We start from the raw sequence: 27,187 nt of genomic DNA on the forward strand, positions 1-27,187 counted from the left end.
GCTGTTTGGGTGATTCTAAATACTCTCTATCATGAAGTTTAGTAAAGAGGTTTAAACAGCAGTATATGTGCACATGGTTGACAATGAAATTTGCATAGAATCATATAAGGGCATTGATTTATGTCCTGCAGGTCTTCATATCACTGAAATCCAGCAGGCATTCAAGCATGAGTGCTTATTTATTGGTTAAATAAATGTGGAAATATACCAGCTAAAGCTTCATTTTTTTCACAAAACCTAAAATATGGATAAATACGGATAAAATTAGCAAAAAAGAAATATTGTTAACTACAGATAGAAATGTAAAAAAAAGAAATACCATAAAACTGGGAGCCCTAGTTATAATCTAGTTTGCAGTTGTAAGTTTTGAATGTGGTGGTGGCTATTGAATGCCTGCATTTGTTCTATCAAGTCAAGACGTATTCGCGCTGATCGCGGTTACCGCCATTATCGCGACTCCAGGCATCACTGTGAAAACGTAAATTCGGTTTAAGTGGTTGTTTTTATGCAAACTCCCTACACAAATATGACTTTAAACAATGAAGTAACAAATCTTTAGTGTCTAAAATACTCTAAAATGTGTGCATATATATGTTTTGCACCCCCTAAAAAAGGCACGTTCGTCACGGTTACCGGATTTGTTGCAACTCTCAGTGTAATTGCAAAAACGGGAAGAAGGGTTTAAACAGTTTCTTTAAAAACTTGCTCGAAAAATATGTGTACAAATATGTTTTTAAAGCAGTGATGTGGTTAGTAATGTGTGTATTGTAATGCTTAGAATGAATTTTTAAAGTTAACATTTTTTAATGTGGTGGTGGTCGTTGAATGTCTCCTTTTATTCTGCGATTTTGCAACATGATCGCAAACAACAGGTCGTCATCACAGATTTTTTTTTTTTTTATTATTTGCAAAGAAAATTAACACATTTTTAGCCTCTTGGGTGGCTCTGATTTAAAAAATGTCTTTAAGTGTATTTTTCAGTATGTGAAATACATTTGGTGATCACAGATTTTCCACAGTAAATACGACAATGTAATACCGGCTCAAAAACTCTTACAAATAAAACCAGTTTTTAATGTCCTTTCTGATAGACACATACCAAATCAAAAAATGAGTGGTATACAATATAAATGTAATATACAATTTACAATTAGAGAAAGAAAATACGAAAATCTTAGAGACTCACTTAAACAAAATGGATGTTACAATTAAGAAATAGAATTTTCAAAAACCTTAGAAATTCACTGAAAAACCCAAAGGTTACGGGGACATTATAGTTAAGAATTAGCATTTAAAAACCTTAGAAATTCACACAAAAAACAGATTACAGGGACGTTATAGTTAGGAAACAGAATTTTTAAAAACATTAGAAATTCACTGAAATAACCAAAGGTGACAGGGATGTTATTGTTAGGCTGACATTCACTCATACAAAACAGAGAAATTCAGGCTTTATAGTTAGTTGTGCTAACTATAACTCGTGCCCCTGCAAAGCACAGCTTATGACCTCACATATTACCCCACTCATGACATGGTCGTTGATATCACTGATGACATTACTGATGACATCTCAAATTAAACTCCGTAACAGGGGCGGCTCCTCCACTAGGGCGAAGGAGCATCACCCCACTGCGTTCTTGCAGTGCGGGAAGCAGAAACATAAAATGTTAATAACTTTTAGTTATTGACCTTTTATGTTTGTGTGGATGGCGAGACTGCTCTGCTCTCCGAACAGGGCTGGGGAGGAGTGGTGTGCCCACTCCTGAATGTGCAAAGAATGCTCATGCACACTCTGCCCTTCTCTATTGGGCGCTATCCAGACCAATCACAACGCTGCTTGCAGCGTTGTGATTGGCTTAGGAGAGGGAGAATGACTGCCTGCTTCCTGTTCCTAACAGAGGCAGGAGAGCAGGAGTCAAGAAGAAGCAGGACCTGGCCTCAAGGTAAATGTACATTTCTTTTTTTTATTATACCCCCGTGCGACCTCCCCGTGACCCCCATTCCCTGCACGAGCCATCTTTCTACACATGAGCTACACAAACTACTATGTGGAGGACATGATAATTGGCCATTAGGAAAAAAATATATAATCGTAATTTTTATAACAACTATCATTGGCTTTATATATACCACAATCCTATAAAACGTTGCAAAGAAGCCCAAAACATAAACTAGACTGCATGTGTAAAGTTCCAGAATTCTTTTTGGGTACTTCAGTTAAATATTTTTCAAGCTATAAAGGCATTAAAACTTAGTGATGTCTGTCACTGCGGTAACTTTCGGGGAAATTCACAACATTTTGTGAAACTACAGCGATACATGGCTATAAACGGATTTAAAACATATAAATACCCCTACCTATTACCCCTTTATAAGAGTGCCAATAGTTAGGGACCCACTACTTATCTATATATAAGGCCCTAACACTGAACACAGCCAAAGTGTAGTAAATACAATATGGCTGCCTTTTCATTCTCCAAAAACAGCCATGGGCCATTATATACTGGCCTGTCATCGCCATTTACTACAGTATACTGCAAAGTTATCACAGTATACCATGGCCCAAAATATAACTAAGGCCTAGCTGTACTACTGGATTGTGGTTCCCTTGCATCACTCATAGTGTTGCATGGGCAATGCAATACTTTTCTTAAGGGTACGTGTGAGAAGCCGTCCTGGTATATGATGTACACTTATGTAAGTGGACAACTTGCACCAGTCCAGACAACACTTATGGTGATTTAAGAGGTCTTAGACAACCTTAGAAAGCTCTGTAAGTGGTAGCAGTGGAGAGCAGCCTTCAGGCTTAGTGCAGAAGGAGTGTAAAGCAGCTTGTTTTACCAGAATGCGATCTTGTAGTATAGATTAAGTGAAAAAGAGCCACACAAATTATTCATAAAATATGTATTTATTATATAATACTCTCTAACACATAGCAATATCTCCTACCCGGAGATGTGCACAATGCACACAGTACTTTAGCAAAAAACACAGTAAGTAGCATAAATACCCTGTGGACCCCAGGGTGGGACCAAACCATATACTAAGAAAGTGGTATAAGAGCCACAACTTGGGTCAAGACAATGTCAAGAGGACACAGAAGGGCTGGGGACCCAAGGAACCACCCAAGGTCAGTAGATAGGGACCCCACGGAGAGTGTGTTCAGTGTGGGAACATGGCCGCGTGCTCCGTACTACTCTACTTGTAAGTTGTGGTTGGATTTTTTAAGGATTAAGGACCCCTCGCAGTGGACCCTGAAGAAATCCCATGGTAGACAGAAGGTTGGAGAGCCACCCCACCTGTGGATACCCTTGTACCCACGTTACCTTTACCAGGGAATCCAGGTGCATACTTGTAAAGTGGTGTCGGAAACTGCAGTCGAACCCAATGGAGGACTTCAGGAAAGTGCTGCTACTGAATAAGGAGAAAACGTCCAATGGATTCCAAGGATGGATTCTAGATGAGAGGTACCTGCAAGCAGAGGGGACAGAGTCTATGTCACTCAGGGGTGACCAGAAGACTTAGAAGACGAGTTCCCTCGGGTGTCGGGTGTTGCAGATGGATGACGATGACCATGACTCTGCAGCTGTGAGGACCAGACGATGCTGAGGAGGATCAGGAGCCATGCATGAGCTGTCCCACGAAGGATGTCGAGTGCTGTAGGGTCGGTGTCTGGCAGAGGCACCAAGAAGCCTTGGCAAATGCAACCAGTGCAGGAATTGAAGAAGGAGCAACGTCGGGCCCAGCAAGGTCCAGAGGACTCGCCAGAAGCAGGGGAGTCAGGGCAGGCCCCGAGCAATCAGGGGAGCCAAAAAGAAACAACAGTGACCCTTAAGTGGACTCACAGGCCAGAGGCACTGGAGTCGCAAGAGGGCCTCAAGCAGCTCACCAAAAGATGCAGGCAATGAAGCATACGATGTGGTGTGGCTGAAGATTCTGGTCACTGGAGGTGCTTGAGGTTGGGGCTACTTGGAGCCTGAAGATATTCTTGGAAAAAAGTCAACAAGCCTTTGCAACTGCAAGTTGACACAGTGCACAGGGGTTTGGTTAGTGCAACCCCTACGAGGGATACTGGCCTCAAACTTGTTGAGGGGGCAGGGCAGACCTCTGTAGCTGTAGAACACCACCACCTGTGTTGCAGAGCCTTACGGAGTCCGGAGGAGCTCAGGATCAGCATCCCAGTCAACTTAGTTGCGGTGCCTGCAAATGCTCCAAGGGAGCTTCCTCGAGTGTCTTTGATGCTTCACAGGCCTTGGAAGGTTCCTGTATGATGCACAGGAACAGACAATGCAGCAGACTGGAAGGGAGATGAAGTCAGGCCCAAACGAAGTTCAGCGAAGTCCTGAGTGTCCAAACGGTAGAATAAGAAGTGGCGTCTGATCTGAATCTTATCCCACAATGAATCTAGGGACCTACACCCGGGTAAGCCCTTAAGCGGCAAGAACCCTAGGGAAAGGGTTGTGAAGAATCAGGGGACCCTCCCTGGGGAGGGTCTGGACAGGGAGAGGTTACTCCCATGTCCTTCTGTCCAGTTTTGCGCCAGAGCAGAAGCCAGCGGCTCCCAGGACTGGTTTGAACTGGTCTATGCACAGGGACACCAAATGTGACTCTAATGCAGACTGAGTGGCGCTGACAAGCAAACCCACCCCACCCCAATACACTAAATCTTGTCTGGGAGGTGGTGACACCTCCCTGTGACAGGATGCCTATTGTTCTGCCTTCCTCTGCTCAAGCTTGGCTCAGCAGCAGTAGGGCAGAATTGTGTCTCTGGTCAGCAGCAACCATTTTGTGCTGTCCAGGTCAAGAAGGCTGGTACCAAGAACACTGAGAGCCTAACCGAGGGCTCTTCCAGGGCTTGGAATCATACCTTTCACACAGTTTATGGTGTGGGGGTATGATGCCAACATGTTTGATACCAAATAGGATAGGATTCGTTGCAGTGGTTGTAAAGATGGTCATCACGTAATTACACGGTGCCCCTCTATTTAGTATATGGCTGCTTCACTGACACCGACATCGACACTTCACTGACACCCGTGAGAATGGACTCCGTAGGCTGCAGGGGTGTCCTGCTCGTGCAGGGCACCCTCTCACTTAGAACCAAGCATCCTGCCTTCAGGATTGCAAAGCCCTGCTACAGGGGTGACTTATAGGTTTTAAGTGCAGTGACCCTAGATATAGGAAAGCTATATCTTTAATAAGTGGTGATAGCACCAGCTTACACAGGCTGAGATGGCAGGCCTGTTGTTCCATTTTGATTGGTCTTTCATGGGTGGCATAATACATGCTTCAGTCCATGGGAGACCTCTGGCGTACCTATGCCCTGGGTACAGGGGTTCCATATACTAGAGACTTATAAGGGTACCCTAGTATCCAATCTGGGGTGAACCTAAGTACTGAACACAGCAATTTAGGGAGAAAACAGACAGACTGGGGTCCTGATTAGCAGGATCCCAGTCAGACTAGTCAAATACAGCTTAGCACCAGGTAAAAAGTGAGGGTAACCATAGAAGCAGATCCTGCTTTCCTACAGTGCTCATAGAGTTTAGCGCTTCAGTTTTCTTAGTGGATTCAGCATATATTGATTTTCGGTGTTCGGACGCACCGTTAGTGTTACGCACTGCCTAATTTTGGAGAATTTTTCTGTATTGTTGCTATCGGGAGGGAGAGCGGGTAAGTGTTCGTGGTATGGGTGGGCGGAGTTCGCGGTCCTTAGTCTAGAGGTCCCTGATGGGTTTCTTTCACTACTCCTCTATGCAGTGGATAAATCTACTAACATTCACTGTCAGGGGTAGGAGCCTGGTAGATCCAGCATTGACGCTGAGCAGGCAGACATATCAAACTTTTTTTTTTTTTTAAATCCTACTGACATACCTACTAAAAATCTACGTTCCCCATTGAATTGCATTTTGGATAAATGAAATACAAAAGCTGTTCCAGGATGTGCAGTAAATAAGACTTTTGAATCCTTTTATGCGGAAGCTTGCCATCCTCATTTTCTACATGTCTCGCCTCGATCTGTTGGTCACCTAATCATTTGGAGCTTCAGGACACTCTCTACAGATTATGTTATTCAGATTTGTAGACTGCACTATCAATCAGTAGAGTATTCCGGTGCTGTGCAGGTGTAAATCTTGCCATAATTGAGTTTTGTTTTAAAACGTTATAATGGTTTTGGGTAAACTTAATGTCAAAAAAGTAAAGCATACTAAAGTATACTACTTCTATGTAGCTATGGTTTCAATGTAAATGTTTAATTCTGCATGAAAAATTATTAATTTATGTATATTTTACTTCTATAGCACAAACCTAGCCAAAAGGTAATGGCCGAAGTAAATACATTGGACTTGGAGGTATTTTCAAACATTTCTCTGTTTGTCTCTTATCGTCAGGTGCACAGGCATACTATGTGTGGGAGGCATTACAAACTGCTTCTGGAGGAGGAATGATGTGTGATATATGGAATATAGTATGGGATAGAGCTAGACGTTCCTGAGGCGGAAGCCGGGAACTAGAGGATAGGAATTCACTGCCGAGTGTGAAATTATTGCTGTGTTTTTAAAACTGTGGACAAACTCTTCTAGCGTAGAAACGCTTTTTATGCAGCTTTTTAAAAATATCATCTTTGTCAGTCCTACTCACCGCACTCGCCTCCCCGAGGGTCAAGCACTTCCAGGCGGCCGATTTGGGGCTCACCTGGATGCGTGATCTCTCTCGTGGGCGCTCTTCCACGGTCGCCATCATGGGTGAGTTCGGTCGGCGGGCTAGTGTTGCGCATGACACTCGCCTCACCCTACAAAAAGACCCTGCACCTGAGCACTCCCCGATAGAGCTAGACGTTCCTGAGGCGGAAGCCAGGAGCTAGAGGATAGGAATTCACTGCCGAGTGTGAAATTATTGCTGTGTTTTTAAAACTGTGGACAAACTCTTCTAGCGTACAAACGCTTTTTATGCAACTTTTAAAAAAAATAATCTTTGTCAGTCCTACTCACCGCACTCGCCTCCCCTAGGGTCAAGCCCTTCCAGGCGGCCGATTTGGGGCTCACCTGGACGCGTGATTTCTCTCGTGGGCGCTCTTCCACAGTCGCCATCTTGGGTGAGTGAGGTCGGCGGGCTAGTGTTGCGCATAAAACTTGCCTCACCCTACAAAAACCTGAACCTGAGCACTCCCCGATAGAGCTAGACGTTCCTGAGGCGGAAGCCGGGAACTAGAGGATAGGAATTCACTGCCGAGTGTGAAATTATTGCTGTGTTTTTAAAACTGTAGACAAACTCTTCTAGCATAGAAACGCTTTTTATGCAACTTTAAAAAAAAAATAATCTTTGTCAGTCCTACTCACCGCACTCGCCTCCCCGAGGGTCAAGCACTTCCATGCGGCCGATTTGGGACTCACCTGGACACGTGATCTCTCTTGTGGGCGCTCTTCCACGGTCGCCATCTAGGGTGAGTGAGGTCGGCGGGCTAGTGTTGCGCATTACACTTGCCTCACCCTACAAAAAGACCCTGCACCTAAGCACTCCCCGATAGAGCTAGACGTTCCTGAGGCGGAAGCCGGGAACTAGAGGATAGGAATTCACTGCCGAGTGTGAAATTATTGCTGTGTTTTTAAAACTGTGGACAAACTTTTCTAGCGTAGAAACGCTTTTTATGCAACTTTAAAAAAAAAAAATCTTTGTAAGTCCTACTCACCGCACTCGCCTCCCCGAGAGTCAAGTACTTCCAGGCGGCCAATTTGGGGCTCACCTGGACGCGTGATCTCTCTCGTGGGCACTCTTCCACGGTCGCCATCTTGGGTGAGTGAGGTCGGCGGGCTAGTGTTGCGCATGACACTCGCCTCACCCTACAAAAAGACCCTGCACCTGAGCACTCCCCGATAGAGCTAGAAGTTCCTGAGGCGGAAGCCGGGAACTAGAGGATAGGATTTCACTGCCAAGTGTGAAATTATTGCTGTGTTTTTAAAACTGTGGACAAACGCTTTTAGCGTAGAAACGCTTTTTATGCAACTTTTAAAAAAAAATAATCTTTGTCAGTCCTATTCACCGCACTCGCCTCCCCGAGGGTCAAGCACTTCCAGGCGGCCGATTTGGGGCTCACCTGGACGCGTGATCTCTCTCGTGGGCGCTCTTCCACGTCGCCATCTTGGGTGAGTGAGGTCGGCGGGCTAGTGTTGCGCATGACACTCGCCTCACCCTACAAAATGAACCACGCTTTCCGTACGCACAGCGGACGAGCGCAGCGGGCGCGCCAGAGGCAAGCCCGTCTGTGCCCGTCTGTGCCAGACCGGGCCCTGGACCCTGCACTAGCCCCACCAATACTCTTTAATCCCCATTCTACACTAGGGATTTTCTTATGAAACTTAGGCAGACCCCCATACATTCTGCTCCCACACCATCACCATGATGGACTCCTCTATGCATTGTCCCAACTGCCCCTTCCAATTTGTGGGACATGATCCCTGTCCCCTTTCATGGGTCCCACTCAATATGGCCTTGCTCAATTGCCGCTCCCTGCCCAAACATGCCCTTGAAATATATATGCTTCTCCAAGACTACCATATGGAGGTCCTGTTCCTCACGGAAACATGGCTCTCACCTGTCTCCAACCCTGACATCGTGCGAGCCCTGCCCCCTGGCTACCTGATTCAGCGACTGGACAGACCATCAGCGAAGGGAGGAGGAATAGCAATAATATACAAAGACCACCTCTACTGTCGCCTTACCGATAGTCCGATTTCTGACTGCGAAAACGTCCTGTTCCTCATTCAAATCTCCCCCCTGAAATCTCTATCAGGGATCCTGGTCTATCGTCTTCCAGGCCCCTTATGGCAATTTTGCAGCTCCCTCTTAGAAGCCTCCTTCGCCCTGGCTAGCACCTCTCCTAACTTTACCATCTTAGGTGATGTAAACCTTCCCTTTGACAACCCTGGCTGTTAGAAAGGGCGATCTCAGAGGGCCAGATTGTGCTCACCTGACCACCCCAGGACCCACCTCTCCCACAGATATTGCCGAGTCTTATCGTGAGGTCCCCACCGGGGAGGACTTCGAGTCTAGGATCGTACACACTGAGCTCACACCACACTTACGAACGGACACCACACCGTAGATATTCAGTAATAAGTTCTTTATCAAACAGTAAGAAGAATCAGCACTCTTATTTACAAGCGATCGAGGGATCGTAAAGTCTTTAGGGATTTGGGGAGAGGGAAGCGGGACAGTCTTAGTCTTTAGGCCAGTACGAAGCGTACCCTGCGCACAGCTCTCAATCCTCGAGCCGGGGGTTACGGGAGATGATGGTCGTACTAGCTGCTTCACTCACGTCGAGTCGGCTCAGGTCGTGATGGTAGCGTCGATGGTCCAGCCGGACCAGAGTATTCCTCGAGCTGCAACGAGGTCAGCAGGGCTCGATCCGGAGATGTTCTAGAGGAGCCGCGACAGCATCAGCAGGGCTCAGATGGTTTCGAGTTCAAGCTCGAGCCGCGACAGTGTCAGCAGGGCTCCGAGGTCTTAGTTCGGTCTTTGAGAGGATGAGCCGCGACAGCGTCAGCAGGGCTCTGATGGTTCAGTTCCGTGTTACGAGAAGGAGCCGCGACAGCGTCAGCAGGGCTCAGCGAGTCAAAGGTTCAGTTCTCCCAAGGGTCAGCCGCGATCAGATCAGCAGGGCTTTCTTGTCCAGGATACAACTGCCCTCTAGTTGTGGTGCGGCCCTTGATATAGTCCAGCGGCCCTTTGATGTCCGGACACTCGCAGGCAGAGGCCTCATGCCCTGGGGGCTGGTCGTTGGCGAGGTCCGGCGGTTGGTTCTTTGATCTTTGGAAGATGCACCCGGGAATTCCCAGACGCCCAGCAGGTCTGGAGCCAGCACTCCGGGAGGCCAGAGGTGCAATCGAAACTGGTCCACCGGGGACGGCCAGAGGTGTGATAAAACCCAGTCTCTCAGGGGAGGCCGGAGGTGCCATCGAAACTCCCTGGCTTATCTCACTCGGGGAGCCCTTTACCCCCCAGCCGGGATTGGCGCGCCTTGGAGTCTGAGTTTCGCTGGGGCCGGGGTCATGCTAGGCCCAGGGAGTCAGGGGTCTCGGGGAAGGAAAGGAAAATGGCTGCCGGGCCTTATGGGGCAAGTAGGTTCTGGGCGCTCGGAGCCTGGTCGTTGATTACGGGGTCTGGGTGTACAGGGAGCAGGACGACCAGGGCACTCTGGGTGTGGACTACGCTAGCGGGGTGCTGCGCAGGGAACTCTGGGTGTAGGGCTACGCTAACGGGGTGCTGAGGAACTGTGGGGAACCACGCCACGAGGCCAGGTCCAACACGCGTCCCCCCCAGCTGAAAGGCGGAGAGAACTACCCATCCTCTTGGGGGTTCTCTTCACTGAGGCGGAAGAATCGGGACAGGCCATCTGCGTTGGCGTGGTCAGCACCAGGCCGGTGCTCTACAGTGAAATCCATCCCCTGGAGGGAGATGGACCAGCGCAACAGTTTGGGGTTCTCCCCTCTCATTTGCATTAGCCACCGGAGGGGTCGGTGGTCGGTCTGGACCCGGAAGTGAGTACCGAACAGGTAGGGTCTCAGCTTCTTCAGGGCCCAAACCACCGCGAAGGCCTCCCTCTCGATGGTGCTCCACCTTTGTTCTCGAGGGAGTAACCTCCGGATAATGAACGCCACTGGCTGGTCTAGGTCTTTGTCGTTTATCAGGACTGCTGCAATGCCATGCTCGGACGCGTCCGTCTGGACCACGAATTCTCGGGAGTAGTCGGGGGCCTGTAGTACTGGGGCAGTGCACATGGCTTCCTTCAATACTTCGAACGCCTCTTGGCAGGCGGGGGTCCAGCTGACTTTCTTCGGCTGGTTTTTGGAGGTTAACTCCGTGAGGGGGACTACGATGCTGCCGTACCCTTTTATGAACCGGCGGTAGTATCCCGTGAGCCCTAGGAACGCCCGCACTTCCGTCTGGGTCGTGGGGGCCTCCCAGGCCATGATTGCATCGATTTTGGGCTGGAGGGGGGCTACGAGGCCGCTTCCGACCTGGTGCCCTAGGTAGACTACGGACCCTTGTTTGATTTGGCACTTGCTTGCCTTAATGGTGAGACCGGCCCTCTGCAGGGCCGTCAGCACCTCCCAGAGGTGTTGGAGGTGCTCGGACCAGTGGGAGCTGAACACCGCGATATCGTCTAGATACGCGGCGCTGAATTCTTCCAACCCAGCCAGTACCTGGTTAACCAGCCTCTGGAAGGTGGCGGGGGCGTTTTTCATCCCGAAGGGCATCACTCGGAAATGGTAGTGACCATCCGGGGTGGAGAAGGCGGATCTCTCTCTGGCCCCCTCAGTGAGGGCGATCTGCCAGTATCCGCTGGTCAAGTTGAAGGTGCTGAGATAGCGAGCAGCCCCAAGGCGATCAATAAGCTCGTCTGCTCGGGGAATGGGCACTCCTTCTACTGAGCCATCTTGTTCCTTCGCACACAGGAGATCGGGGAGAGGCTCCGTTTCCTCTTCCTCTCCGTTGTCGGTGGCGAGGAGCAAGCTCAACTCGGACCGCACGAAGTGGGGTTTGAGGCGGTTCCCATGAAGAACCCTCAAGGGATTCCAAGGGGTTCCTGGGGGACTGCACATCGATGAGATAAGTCACCTGGTTCTTGCGTTCTACCACCTTGAAGGGCCCTGTCCACTTGTCTTGCAGGGCACAGGGCTCCACTGGGGCCATCACCCAGACCTGCTGTCCGGGCTGAAACTCGACCAGAGTGGCATTCTGATCATACCAACGTTTCATTTCTTCTTGACTGGCCTCGAGGTTTGCCTCGGCCAGTTCTCTGAACTTTCGAGTCTGGTTTCGGAGGGCCAGGATGTATCGAAACACATCCGGAGGGGGCTCTGGGGCTGCCGCTTCCCAACCTTCTTTGACCAGGCTGAGGGGCCCCCTGACGGGGTGCCCATAGAGCAGCTCGAAGGGGCTAAATCCCAAGGATTTCTGGGGGACTTCGCGGTACGCGAACAGGAGACAGGGAAGGGGGACGTCCCACTTGCGCCTCAGGGGCTCTTCGAGACCCATGATCATTCCCTTGAGGGTCCGGTTAAATCGCTCAACCAGCCCGTTACCTTGGGGGTGATATGGGGTGGTGAACTTGTACGTCACCCCACATTGTTGCCAGAGGGACTTCATGTACTTCGAGATGAAGTTTGTTCCCCGGTCGCTCACTACTTCTCGGGGGAATCCCACCCGGGAGAAGATCCCCATGAGGGCCCGCCCACTACGGGGGCCGTCACCGTTCGGAGGGGAATGGCTTCGGGGTATCGGGTGGCATGATCCACCAGGACGAGGATAAATCAGTGGCCTAAGGAGGTCCGGGGGTCGAGAGGCCCCACGATATCTATTCCCACCCGTTCAAAGGGGGTACTGACCACGGGGAAGGGTTGGAGGGGGGGCCTTGCGCCTCCCGCCGCTCTTCCTGCTGGACTGACACGTGGGGCAGGATTTACAGTGGGCCTCCACATCGGAACGCATGCCGGGCCAGTAAAAGTGCGTGACCAGGCAGTGATACGTTTTGTCTTGTCCTAAGTGTCCCGCCTGGGGCACATCATGGGCCAGGTTCAGGAGGAAGCAGCGGAAGCGTAGGGGTACCACCAGCACCCGGGCTGACCCTAGCTCAGCAGATTTTTGTTCGCTATATAACAGGACGTTTTCCCAATAGACAAGGTGGGAGCCGGACTGGTCACCGGCGGCCTGGGCGGCGGCCTGCTGCCGCGGCCCAACCAAGGACGGACAGGAGGTCTGTTCTAGGCAGAATTCCTCTCGGGACGGTCCTCCCTCTTGGCGCCACTGGGCCAACTCCGGAAGGTCGCCCAAGCTCGGGGTCTGTTCGACGTCAGGGCTGAGGGGATCTGCGTCGGGGACGAGGCTCTCACTGGGGGACAGTTCGGGTGTTTCAGATGACCCAGGGAACTCGGGATCCTCGGGGACTGGCTGGGCATTCTCGGGGGTTACCCCCTCGGGGGTGGCCACTCGGGCGGTCATGGAACGGGTGCTCACACAGGCCCATTCGGGCAGGCCCACCATCTCCAGGTGAGTTCTTCGTTCTACCTGCTTCCACGGGGAGCTCTCCAGGTCGTTACCGAGTAGGCAGTCCACGGGCATGTCGGTGCGGACCGCTACTCGTAACTCTCCGGAGACGCCCCCCCATTCGAACGGGACCTGGCAGGTGCGGGTGGAATTGTCAGCTGCTATCACCCTGCAGGAGGCGTGGGGGACAATTTGGGCTTCGCTGACTAAGTGACACCTTACTGCAGTGATACTGGCCCCTGTGTCTCAGAGCGCCCCTATGCGGTGGCCATTGACGGTCACCTGCTGTCGGTACTTTTCAGTGTTGTCTGGCAGGGGGGCTCCGGGGACCATTTCCCTATCACCGAGGGAGACTAAAATCATGGCTGCTGGGTCAACCCCCTTGAAATCCTCCCCCTCTTCTTCTTCTAGGGCTAGAGGGGCTATCTGGCGCGCTGGGGGACCTGCAGCAGCGGGTTTCTTGAACAGTGGGCATCGGGGGTCATTGGCATAATGCCCTGGTTGCTGGCAATGGAAGCAGGCCTGGCTGACTCGGGGTCCTTGTCTGGCTGGAGGGAACCCTGCTCTGGCTGTGGGAGGAGAGGTTCCGGGCTGGTTTCTGGGGGGGCTTCATGGGGACCCTACCTGGGACCCCCGCTGTTTACTCTGACCCCCCCTCCCCTCTGGTGGGAGGATCCTTGTTAGTTTCGGCCATAGTCTCCCCCGGGACCCCGGGGGACTCTGGTGCTCACCCAGCGTTCGGCCTCGACGGCCAGTTTCCGGGGGTCAGCCAACTTGCTGTCCAGAAGATGCTGCCTCAGTTCCACAAAGCAATTTGTGGACAAATGTTCGTAGGCGATGAGATCAATGAGTCCCTCAAAGGTGGTCACCTTGCTGCCCTTGACCCACCCTTCCAAGGCCCGGCTGTAGAAATTCATGTTTTCTACCCATGTGGTGCCGGGGATCTTCTTGCAGTCTCTAAACCGTTGTCGGTACATTGCTGGGGTGAGCCCATACCTTGTGAGGAGGGCCTCTTTCATGTGGTTGTAGGAGGTTTGCTCGGAGGACGGCAGATCGAGTAGGGTGTCTCTCCCTTCGCTCAGGAATCGACCCCACAGCCCGGCTCCCCAATCCGTCCGCAGAAACTCGGTGGGAGGTCATGGCAACCTCGTAGGCCTTGAACCATTGCTGGATGTCATCGTTCTTGTAGTATTCTTTTACCACGTCCTTGGGGATGTGGACTTTGGGTTCCACTGGGGGAACGGCCTCTCGGGTCCCCGATGTTCTGTTGTCGTCGCTCCGGGCCTTTAGTTCGATCTCCTTCAGGCCGCGCTCGTGCTCCAGCTGGAGTCTTTTGCCTTCATGTTCTCTCTGGAGTTTCTTCTCCTCCAGTTCTCCTTGCAGCCGTAACTGCTCGATGGCTAGTTTCTTCTCCGCCAACTTGAGTTCTCCTTCCATCTTCAGGCGCGCGAGTTCTAACTCGTGGTTTCGGTTGCGTTTTCGGTCTGTCATCTCCTCTGGTGACAGACCTCTCTCCGTGCTGGGACTCCGCGTCGGGGACTCTGCTCTCTCACCCACTTGGGCGCGGGTTTCGGTCAGTGACCTTCCCCCTCCACCGTCTTCTGTTGGTGGGGGAGGATGGGTTCCGGCCTCTACCCAGGCTGCCAGGGCTTTTTGAAAGTCCTCCTTGGTGCTTAACCCAGTTGTCGTGATATGGAGATCTTTGCAAAACTGCTTCAGCTCTCGGTGCGTATACTCTTCCAGACGCTCCATTTGGAAGGTGGTCTCGTCGTTCATTAGGATGAGGCTCATGGTTGTTCTTCGTTCGGGTAGTGTGTCAGTACTGTACGATCCCTAGACGTAGGTTCCTATCGCGTCGCTGCCACCAATGTTAGAAGGGGCGATCTCAGAGGGCCAGATTGTGCTCACCTGACCACCCCAGGACCCACCTCTCCCACAGATATTGCCGAGTCTTATCGTGAGGTCCCCACCGGGGAGGACTTCGAGTCTAGGATCGTACACACTGAGCTCACACCACACTTACGAACGGACACCACACCGTAGGTATTCAGTAATAAGTTCTTTATCAAACAGTAAGAAGAATCAGCACTCTTATTTACAAGCGATCGAGGGATCGTAAAGTCTTTAGGGATTCGGGAAGAGGGAAGCGGGACAGTCTTAGTCTTTAGGCCAGTACGAAGCGTACCCTGCGCACAGCTCTCAATCCTCGAGCCAGGGGATACGGGAGATGATGGTCGTACTAGCTGCTTCACTCACGTCGAGTCGGCTCAGGTCGTGATGGTAGCGTCGATGGTCCAGCTGGACCAGAGTACTCCTCGAGCCGCGACGAGGTCAGCAGGGCTCGATCCGGAGATGTTCTAGAGGAGCCGCGACAGCGTCAGCAGGGCTCCGATGGTTTCGAGTTTAAGCTCGAGCCGCGACAGTGTCAGCAGGGCTCCGAGGTCTTAGTTCGGTCTTTGAGAGGACGAGCTGCGACAGCGTCAGCAGGGCTCCGATGGTTCAGTTCCGTGTTACGAGAAGGAGCCGCGACTGCGTCAGCAGGGCTCAGCGAGTCAAAGGTTCAGTTCTCCCAAGGGTCAGCCGCGATCAGATCAGCAGGGCTTTCTTGTCCAGGATACAACTGGCCGCTAGTTGCGGTGCGGCCCTTTATATAGTCCAGCGGCCCTTTGATGTCCGGACACTCGCAGGCAGAGGCCTCATGCCCTGGGGGCTGGTCGTTGGCGAGGTCCGGCGGTTGGTTCTTTGATCTTTGGAAGATGCGCCCGGGAATTCCCAGACGCCCAGCAGGTCTGGAGCCAGCACTCCGGGAGGCCAGAGGTGCAATCAAAACTGGTCCACCGGGGACGGCCAGAGGTGTGATAAAACCCAGTCTCTCAGGGGAGGCCGGAGGTGCCATCGGAACTCCCTGGCTTATCTCACTCGGGGAGCCCTTTACCCCCCAGCCGGGATTGGCGCGCCTTGGAGTCTGAGTTTCGCTGGGGCCGGGGTCATGCTAGGCCCAGGGAGTCAGGGGTCTCGGGGAAGGAAAATGGCTGCCGGGCCTTGTGGGGCAAGTAGGTTCTGGGCGCTCGGAGCCGGGAGCGGGACGGGATATGCGGGGCTGGTCGTTGATTACGGGGTCTGGGCGTACAGGGAGCAGGGCGACCAGGGCACTCTGGGTGTGGACTACGCTAGCGAGGTGCTGCGCAGGGAACTCTGGGTGTAGGGCTACGCTAACGGGGTGCTGAGGAACGGGGGGAACCACGCCACGAGGCCAGGTCCAACACTGGCGATAAAGGGGCCTCTGAGTTGCAACTTGACCTAGCAGCATACCAACTCCACCTGCTTAATGACCAACCTACCCACACCAAGGGCCATCTCCTCGACCCCCTATTCTCTAACATCTCTGATCTCAAGGTGCAACATCCCGTCCCCCTTCCCTGGTCAGACCACTCCCTAATCTTCTTAAGCTGGCACATCCCTGTTTCCTACCGGCCCAAACAATCCCCTAATATCCTTGAACGCCGCTGGTCGAAATTGGCCACAGAAGAGTGGAGTGGAGTGGAGGCAACTCCTGGAATGCTCCCTCCCTCCCCACGACCCCCTTACCCATGCAGCGGACACCAAGTTTTCTGCTTGGATTGAGGATTCTCTCGATATAATCCTTCCCAAGAAACCCGTCCATACCCCTGGTGGGAAATCTAAGTCCCCCTGGTTCAACAACGACCTCCGTCAGCTAAAAATACTCTGCAAACAAAATGAAAGAGCCTGGAGGAAAGAATTTGCCCCCCAAAAAAAGACAGAATACAGTCAATCAATTCTAACCTATAAAAAGGCCCTAAAAACCACTCAAGCCGCTTTCTTTGAGGAAAAATTCAGAACCTCCTCCAGTTCATCCAAAGAAATTTTCCGTATAGTAACCAAGCTTTTAAAAATTCCAGATCCACCCCCCCCGTAGACCCCTTTGGCGACCGCTGCAATGAGTTCGCTGAATTTTTCAATGTGAAAATTCAAAATATTTTAATATCCCTTCCTCCTCTCATAGGAGAAATCCCTCCAGAACCCCCCTTCAGTTCACATCAACAAAACAGTCCCTGCTTAAACTCCTTTTTTCCTACTACAGAGGAGACTCTTCTCCCCACTTTTCTTTCCATCAAGAGTGGTTCCCCACTCGACCCAGCCCCACCTAACATTTTAAAATTAGTTGCCCCGACCATTCTGCTCCCGATGGTCAAACTTATTAATACCTCCCTACTACAAGGCATCGTCCCTCCTAGTTGAAAAAGGGCCATAGTAATTCCCCTTTTGGAAAAACCCCATCTTGACCCTGCAGAACTGGGTAATTACCGCCCCATCTCTTTACTGCCCATAGTCAGCAAAACTGCTGAAAAAGCTCTCTCAGCCTACATGGAAACTAGCGGACTCCTACACCCGTCCCAGACGGGCTTCCGCCCTGGTCAGGGTAAGGAAACCGCTATGATTGCGGTTGTGGAGGAGGCTAGAAAGATCCTTGATTCAGGAGGATCAGTGGCAGTGATCCTCCTGGATCTGAGCGCAGCCTTCAACACAGTGAATCATATTACTCTGATTCACCGGCTCAGGGAGTTTGAATCTCGGGGTCCGCACTATCTTGGCTGAAATCCTTTTTTCACAATCGCTCCTTACAAGTCCTTGAGGGAACCTCTAAATCTCGTGCCACCCCTGTACATTGTGGAGTCCCCCAGAGCTCTTCTTTGAGCCCTACCCTTTTCAATGTTTATATGTCCCCCCTGGAGAAAACAGTCACCCCCCATGGGGTCAAACTTGTGACGTACGCTGACGATACCCAGCTTATTGTTCCCCTCAGCCAGCTCAACTGTCCCCCTGATAACCTCTACTCCTGCCTCCAAAATATCTCACACTGGATGGATTGTTCCCATCATAAACTCAACAGTGATAAAACTGAGGTACTGGTATTGGGCAACCAATCTTATTTTATTCCAAAGACCCTGTGGCCTCCTTGTATGGGGCCTGCCCCGACCCCAAAACAATCCATCAAGAGCCTGGGCATGTGGCTCGACCAGGACCTTTCGTTTACTACCCAAGCCAGGAAGTCAGCAGGGACCTGCTACGGCATTCTCAGGACTACCCGTAAAATCCTTCCCTTGCTCCCCCAAGACTCCAGGAAGCTCCTCATCCAGAGCCTTCTACTATCTAGATTGGATTATGGCAATGCGCTGTATCTTGGTGCCCCCAAAAAAGCAATTGCCAAATTACAGGTGGTACAAAACTCTGCAGCCAGGCTCCTAACAGGCACCAACAGTAGGAGCTCTGCAAAATCGGTCCTCAGACTGCTCCACTGGCTGCCCATTCAGGAGCGAGTATATTTCAAATCCCTCTGCACGACCCACAAAATCCTTCATGGCAAGGGGCCCCATCCTAAAAAATCTGATCAGATGCCATGAATCCCCCAGAAACCTACGCTCAGCACATTTACATTTGGCCCATATACCCAGGATTAAAAAGGCCAGCACAGGGGGCGGCCTCTTTTCCTACAACGCCCCTAAGCTGTGGAACTCGCTGCCCCTTACCATGCGCGCCGAATCCAACCTTCCCACCTTTCGAAAATTCCTGAAAACTTGGCTCTTTCCTTAACTTCCCTCCTCTCCTCTACTACCTCTGTCACCAGCGCTGGGACGCTCATGGGCAGCCATGCGTTTTATAAATCCTGCTTTCATTTCATTTCATGCTTTCATAGTACCCCCTCTGTACACTGTAAGGCTATTGCAAGTCACCAAGAAATTTGCAACCTTATAGAGAAATTAAACCAAAGCCAAGTTCCTTGACAATGTCAACTCCAAGGTGACTTGCAATATCCTTAGAATGTACAGAGGAGGGTATTTTATTCCTTATACTACATGATCACACTGTCAATCTTCCTGCAAACAACTTACATCACTGGTGAATTGCTTTTTCATATGAAAGCGGTCATTTGTTATAAAAGATTAGAATGAGCTTAATATATGTTAGAATAAAAATGTACTGAGGCTCAGAATGTGTAGAAAAAGACAGACACGTTCTATTTTTCCTATAATTAACTTTAGTGTGCAAAAAAATAAGTGTTACCATAAATATGTCCTTTCTCTTTATCACTATTTGTTTTCGAAAAACAGATCAGAAGAATGAAAAGTCAGTTTTCGTTGTGTTGTTTAACCTGCAGCTGCAATTGTACTATGTAACCTGCCTTGCAACTTGGCCGCAACTGCAAGCATTGTGATATCAGAACTCTACTATAATAACCTATTACAGTTGAACAGCTACGTCATTTCATTATTGCAGGTGACTAGAGACTGCTCAGAAGGAAATTAGGTATGGGATAATGTCCCCCCTGCTATACATTATAAGAATATTGTAAGTCACAGAGGAGTTCCGTAACATTATAGAGGATTGAGGCCAAAAGCCAAGTCAGTATCCGCTTAAAGATTTTGGGGGCCCGTAGGCAAGACATATTTTAGGCGCATCGGTACAGAACACATTTTAATTGTATTACTCATTCCCTGCTAATTCAAGCCTACATTATGCAAAACAATACTAAATGATATGTTAATAAGTAACAGGATCACAAAAAAACTGTTGAAATATGTCTTGGTGTGGGACCCCACAAGTCCTTAAAATTAGTAAGAGATAGATGAAGGTAGAGAGGAATAGAGTTTTAGATACAAAAATAGAATAGACAGACCTCAAATGGAGAGAAAGTAAATTCTCCCAGTGCCTCTTGGAACGTGAGGGTGCAGGGCAATTGCCTTGCCAATGTCTTGAAACATCTCATGGTTGAGTTCCTTTATAAGGTCATTGAACTTCGAGGTGACTTGCAATATCCTTATAATGTATGGGGGTGCTTTATTCCTTATAATACATTGTTACAACATCACCCTACCCCTATGCTTTTCATATAAAAAAAGATATGTTTGAAAACATGAAGAATTTAGGTTACATCTCTAGAGAAAAATTAAACATATGCAAGAATGTGTAGAAATATGCAGAAAGATTCTGTCTTTCATATCATTTCCTAAGTGTGCACCAAATAAACATGTTGCCATAAATAGCTCTTTCCAGTTTATCACTGTTCACATAAAAAAAAAACTGAACACACAAAGTAAAGGCCATGTTTTAGTTTCATTTTTAGGGCTCGCCTGGCGTTGGAGCGCGAAGCGCTCCCGCCAGCGAGTTCTATAGCCGCCTTGATCCCTGTCAAGGGAGTAGCAGCTGTGAACGAGCCCGACACAGAGTTGGCCACGAGCCGACTCAGGTCCGTGAACGCGCGGGAACGTCAACGTGCACGTTCACGCGCGTCACGCTCCTGTCCTCCCGCTTCTCTGCCGAGGAGGCGCGCTCCAGGCTGACTTGCGGTTGCGGTGTGCGTCACAGCGTGTTCCAGCGGCCGGAGGTAGGTAAGTGAGGGACGGGGGGCGGCGGGATTTGTTTACTTTGTTGCTAGCTTGTTTGTTTACCTTGCTGCTGCGGTATTATTGCACGTTATACCTCAGTCGATACTCCTCACCTGGTCACCTCTTTCTACTCCTTCCGTTCAGTTTTCCCACGAACCTTGAACCGCCGAAAGTCAAACCATCCTCCAGCGCGGGTTCCTGGAAGCTTCTCGCCACCAAACTTTCTTTTCTTTTCTAAGGAGCCGCTTCTGCCCGAATCAGTTTTGCAGTCCCCATTATCTCGCTTCACCCTTGCCTCTCTTCGTTACGCCCGCATCCAAGACGCTGTACAGCTGCTGTAACCCGGCTCAGTCACGGAAGAGACCAAACAATCTCCGTCTCGAACAAGCCTAACAGCTGCTGCTTTCACCTCTTATCTCCACCTCAGCCGCAGCTTCCAGCATTAGGCGGCCGCATTCACGGAGCTCGTGAGCATACAAGCCGACCAGGTAACGCCGAAAACCCCCATCACGGGGGTGTGGCTACCTGCGATTACCCGGAGGTGTGGCTCTCCGGCATCGCGCCCTCCGTCTGTGAGCCAATATGTTATGGTATTCCCTATAAACCTCGACCTTGACTGTAATCAATGGACATCGGGGCGTTGACATGTGTTGTGCACTTCAGCACGTGTGGGTGTTTCTGAGATATTAACACATTTCACCTTGTTAACACCTGCTTCAAGGCTGGTGTTATTTTTTGATGTATATTCAAGTCTGGTAATGTAGCAGGTGAAGTTTTAAAAACCTGTAGGCATTTGCACTGATCTGCCCAAATAACGAAAGTGATGCAAAGCAGTGCAAAGCTCTTTCTCACTCATAAAAGGGCACTTTCCCAGCGCAAAACATTACTTGCGCTACAAAGTGAAAACTATGCCTGTCACATTGGAAAAAAGCAAAGCCTTAGTAAATGTGGGCCACTCTGTTTCTGTGTCACACCAAAGCCAGGCAGTGTAGTTTGTGTTACCTGAGTACAGATGTGATAGTTAAAGTCGGTGCCTATCAGTGCGAGACAGTGCTGCTGTTTGAAAACCGAGACTGCTATGCTTTGTGTGTAACGCTCTCTTCTGTCAATAGAAATCTCTTGTGAGGTCACTGGGGCTTCAGAGACCGCTCTGCTATCTACAGCTAAAGTCGGAATATTCTGACCCCCTTTAGGTGCAGCAGCTCTAAGAGGCCTGAGCCTGCTTTCTAAAGACAAAAGTGTGCATGTTGGGAGGCCGCTTCCCAGGGGTGTGCATTAGGCGGCCTGCTAGTGAACTCCAGGTATGACACGGCCCTAGTAGAATACCCTGCGTAGGGGTGGGGGCTAAGGTTTGTTTACGCCACTCGGAAGAACAGTGTAAATTATTTCTTTATTGTGATTGCACAATGGTGGTAATTTATGATGTACTGTTGACTTTTGCAGCTATACCTGTAGTAAGCTACTACACGCATGAAACAGGTGTGCTGCTGGTTAATTGTCCATGCAGCATTAAGATTAATTGCACAGTGCCTCTTTCTGATACTTTTGCCCCTAAAAATATTCATTGGAGATCTTTGACTATCTGCCAGTCCCGGGAAGCACGCAAAGGAGGAAACGCTTCAACATCTAAAGTACACCATCGGCACAACACGTCACCCTTTAGCGCGCCTCTTTTTCAAGAATGCGTATCTAGGAGCTCGAGCTGCCCTACGCGGGAGGCGTGAGCGAACTCTGCGCATTGAGAATTGTCCGAGGTAGCCTTGCACTTGCAGCGGTTTCCTCAGCTGCCGGTTAGTTATACTTTAATAGTGCACCGATAAAGCATGCCAGCCCTCCGTTTGACTGTTGTTGCTGTCTCCAGGGGTCCTGCTGCCAACTGCATTTCATTTGTGACAGAAAGAATGCCGGTGTCGAGGCGCTTCCCATGAGCCAGGGGCGTGCGCGCCGACACCAAGGCAGGGTTTCGTGAATCCACTGCCGGACACTCCCTTCCCCCTTTTAGTCACTCGTGCAAGTTTCTGTTTCCTTCCTTTGTGACGGTTTTCCCATTTTTCATTCCTCGTCTTTCCAAACGGTGCGCTTTTGCCTTCTCTAGCCACGTGGTCAATTATCTGATGCGGTGAAACAAGTGTCGGTCACAAAAAATATGTGCCGGTGCCGGTTATCACTGGCTCAAATTAAGCACTGCCTGCCGACGGCACTCAATGTTTATTAAGTAAGTACGCTTAGGTCCCCTGCCATTTCTCGTTAATTGTTATTGTGCTGGTACACATTACCAGCCTAGGGTTTGAAATCGGAAATCTAAACATACATTGTGTGATCTTGAAAACTGCTAGCAACAGCGGCAAATAAAGTATGGAACTCCCAGGGTTTGAGTTGGAAGTGACTGGTTAAAACTGCAGTCTTAGGCACAGAAATACATTTTTAGAGGCCCGCTCTACCATCTAAAGTTTGGACTGTTAACACCCGCAAACACCTCCCAATAACTTTGCTAAACATAACAGCTTGCGAAGGGGAGAGGATGTGGCCTAACAGCTAGAGCGGGCCGACCTCAAACCTGGGGAAATGGGTTCGGGTCTCGGCAGACACACCCAACATCCTGTCATTCTGGGCAAATCACTGAATCTCCCCCTGCCTACAAAACATGAATGTGTCTTTGTGAAACGTAACTTGTGCTCATGCAAATCGCTTAAGTTTGGAACGGTTCAAGACCCTGCGTCGGCTCCACATTGTGTGATTCTGAGAAAACCGCATATTCTCCCAGAGCCTACACATATGCATTTGACCTCGTGTGAATACTTTGGTGCTCATGTAAAGCGCTCAGAAGCCCTTGGACTGAGTTCTCCCTATATACAACAGCAAATAATAAATGTAAGGCATAGTCACTGTCTGTTGGATTGACCATGTCTGTTTATAAACCTGGCCGTACCCTGGCTGGTAAACGGTGGCAGCAGGAATGCACCAAGTATCATGACGGACCAGACCAGAAATGGAATCTGCAGGCAGCACTCTCGCAAACGCACATCCACAAAATGGTGCCTTACTTGCCTTTTAAACAAGCATTTGCAATGCAACTAGGTCTCACATTTACATGAGTTTTAGCTATTGGCATTCTAAATAACAATGCCTTTTATTTATGTTTTAAAAACGAAAACAAAAATAAAAGGCATTGTGATTTGCAATGTCAAAAGCTCAAACTCGCATAAATGCGAGACCTATTGCATTGCAAATGCTTGTTTTAAACTGCAGCTTTAATTATGACTGGTCTCCTGCCTTTCCCCTGATTGATTGTTGTCAGAACTCAACTGTAATAAGTAATTACAGTTGAGCAGTTACTCATTTTTTATCACAGGAGACCAGGAAGTTACAAATCGCCTGTAAGGGAATTAAAACGGGGTTTTAATACGGCCATACATGGATTGCAGGATCATGCAGTGTACTGTACACGAGATTTTATTCAGGGGTTGCAGGCTCCCTCCCATATATTATAAACTGATTTAACTGTTGAAGCACGCGGTGTGTGAAAACGTACGCGTCTACAGCTCTCCAGTAACGGTGGGACTCTTGTACCAAATTCTTCACGTCACACCAGAGGGGCACCACGCAGAAAACATCTGGCCCGACGCCCTCCCTCCTTCTGCTCGGATGTGATTGGATGAGCAGGAGGCGCCTCCTTCCACACTCTTACAGGCCGACAGGGCTCACATTGCGTCCTGCGGCCCACTTGGACGTATCTCCACGGTCTCTCCAGCTCCAACAGGTTTCCCGAGCAGAACATGCTGCTCCGTGCCGCCGCCTCGCGCGGCCCCCGGCTCTCCACCCGGGCGGCCCTCCTGCTGCTGCGCGGCTGCAGCACTGCTTCCCCGGGCGGGCCCAGCGTCCAGGGGTGAGTGCCTAACACCTCGAGCGATTAGGTTTGGGGCGGGGGCACTCAGAAACCTCAGAACTCCACAGGTGTTTCCCCTCCCTTCACATCGATATTATGTTTGCATTTAGTTGGCATAGATACCTTGTATTCGACTAAGAAAATATAAGCACTTACATGAATACCAATGTGTGTTGTGTTGTGCAGTGCCATTGAAGTTAAGTGGCAAGGGTGGGCTGCTAAATTATGCGACAAAGTGAAAAGTATTATGCAGCAGCAAAATGAAGATTTGTAGTGCAATGCGGCCCGTTTTGTTAAAGTATTTCTTCGTTACTTTAATATTTTCCTCACAGTAACGTTGTATGAGCAAAGGTTTCACTTCATTAGTACCAATTTAACATAAGACCCAAACAAATTTAATATGCATCAGAAAGGTTACTATTCGAACTTTGCCAATGGTTTTCCCCAGTGCAGCAACACGTGTTGCTTGCTTGTAGTAACTTTTGATCCGTTTGAGATGAAAACAAAAAATATCTTTTGTTAAAATCTGCAGATTTTGCAGCAGGTAATTAATTGTGTGGCAAAACCATATTCATACAGAACACACCACAGCTGCAGAAGCGCATAATTCCAGTGCCCCGGATGTTCTTTACTTCTTTCATAATGTAAGCTAGTGGTTGTCATTCGTCTGTGTGTCCCGTAAAAGATCACTGTATTTACATTCTGTGATTGGCCTGGGAATGCCAGATTTCCCCCTTAGCAGCTCGACATCTGGTTTCCAGACCTGGTCTTCCAATTAACAACTCGATGCCCTGTGGGGTTTGTTGCCCTGTTAGCTTCAGGTGAGCCTGAGACAACAATGACGCCAGCAGAAAAGTCAGGGAAACGGTGTCGTCGCCACTCTTCAATGACACGTTTGTGAGATGGTTAAAAGCGTTTCTCTCTTGTAAGCCATCTCTTGGGGTATCTGGGGATGGTGCCCCTTGGCAAACACTCTTAAGTTACTCAACACGCATGGAATTCATACATTGATCACGATATCCACTAACTTGTGGGCCCAAACGCTGTGTGTAAACATGAGCTGGTGCAGACGGGGACCACGAGGCTCATTCAATCCACCCATTTTTTTGCAAGTTCTTCACACGAAGAGCCTAAAAAGCCTCTGCCTTTGCCACTGAATTGTCAGTTTTCATTTACTGTTTTAGCCTCCACTTCCACCCCGTTTGCAGGGTTTGAGAGGTTTATGTAACATTTAGCGCCCTCATTCTGAACTTATATTTTGTGGGGATTTTTTAAAAACAAATTTTATTGAGATTTACAAGTAGTGCAGTATCCTTCACAAGAGATTAAGCCAAAATGAAATTTCGTGTGTTGTACAAGTTATATTATCGTGCATATTACATAGTAGTGTATCCGGGTCAGTGCATTATGAATTTAATTGCATCTGATAGTTAATATAACTGCAAGATCTTAGTTCAAACAGCTGTGTCCCTCATAATGAGTTTTATAACTTACAACATATAGCTTGCATTTCCAGTGATCTAGAATATTAAAAGCGTAACTACCTCCCTTCCCCTTAGTTAAAAATTGGTGCAGTATTAATAACATCCAGACATACAAGGGATCACAAGAAGGCCTATTGTTATTTCTCACGGATAAGCACGGCAGCCATGGTAGGCATCAATTCTGTGTGTCAGGAATGTCTCTGTTCTCCCTCCCCATTTTTAGGTCTCGGTCTGATCCAGCGCATGTGCTGGTCTCGGCTGAGACAGTTAGTAGCTCTGAGAAATGCTACTTTGCCGGCGATCAGCTTGCTAGAATGCGAACAAGAGCGCTTGCGTCGTGCACAGCTGTCGCAGCTTCTTTAAGGGTCGTGAATGCTTTCCCCTTCCCCCAGCTGGCATGCGGCTTCTTTGATCGTCATTTTTTTTTTTTTTACAATCGCGGCCGCTCTTGCGTACACTGCGGCCATTGTGCCCTTTTCTATGTTCATCACACACTTCGCCGCGGAGCTGTGGTCCGCACCCTGCTAGATGTCTCTTTGTATTCTTGTTTTCTTTTTATAAAAAAAAAGCGTATTTGCTTCTGCTTCCTCCACAAGCGTGTTTTCTGGTTTAATTATCAGTCTGTACCCGTTTGTTTTGTGAATGTGCTTGTTTTTATTGCAACTAAGCCAGAAGCTTCTGCACTGGGGGAGGGGGGGGAGAGAGAGAGAGAGAGAGAGGAGAGAGAGAGAGAGAGAGGAGAGGAGAGGAGAGAGAGGAGAGAGAGGAGAGAGAGGAGAGAGAGGAGAGGAGAGGAGAGAGAGGAGAGGAGAGAGAGGAGAGGAGAGAGAGGAGAGGAGAGGAGAGGAGAGAGAGGAGAGGAGAGAGAGAGAGAGGAGAGAGGGGAGAGAGAGGAGAGAGGGGAGAGGGGAGAGAGGGGAGAGAGGGGAGAGAGGGGAGAGAGGGGAGAGAGGAAGAGAGGAAGGGAGGAAGAGAGGAAGAGAGAGAGAGAGAGACACACAGACACACACAGACACACACACAGACACAGACAGACAGACAGACACACCGAGAGAGACAGACCCAGAGCCAGACCCCACACACAGGGAGGGAGAGTGGGAGACAGGGAGAGAGACAGAGAGAGAGAGAGAGAGATACAGAGAGACAGAGAGACCCAGACCCCACACACAGGGAGGGAGAGTGGGAGACAGGGAGGGAGACACAGAGAGAGAGTGGGAGACAGGGAGGGAGACACAGAGGGAGAGTGGGAGACAGGGAGGGAGACACAGAGAGAGAGTGGGAGACAGGGAGAGAGACACAGAGGGAGAGTGGGAGACAGGGAGGGAGACACAGAGGGAGAGTGGGAGACAGGGAGGGAGACACAG

The 27,187-nt window shown here is 49.7% G+C and overlaps 1 protein-coding gene across 2 annotated transcripts in view; it reads left to right on the plus strand.

Moving 5' to 3' along the window:
• DMGDH (dimethylglycine dehydrogenase) overlaps positions 1-27,187 on the plus strand; it is a 635,937-nt gene that overhangs the window by 90,583 nt on the left and 518,167 nt on the right. Inside the window, exon 1 of one of the 2 annotated variants that reach the window (XM_078675209.1) lies at positions 24,144-24,339. The exons of the other annotated variant lie outside the window; for it this stretch is intronic. Within the exon in view, the coding sequence (XP_078531335.1) occupies positions 24,230-24,339 (110 nt within the window). The 5' untranslated portion in view covers positions 24,144-24,229. Of the gene's footprint in view, positions 1-24,143; positions 24,340-27,187 lie in introns of those variants that run through there. 2 annotated transcript variants of the gene reach the window in all.

The sequence above is a fragment of the Lissotriton helveticus genome, chromosome 2_1, assembly GCF_964261635.1.
Source record: "Lissotriton helveticus chromosome 2_1, aLisHel1.1, whole genome shotgun sequence".
Taxonomy (NCBI): Eukaryota; Metazoa; Chordata; class Amphibia; order Caudata; family Salamandridae; genus Lissotriton; species Lissotriton helveticus.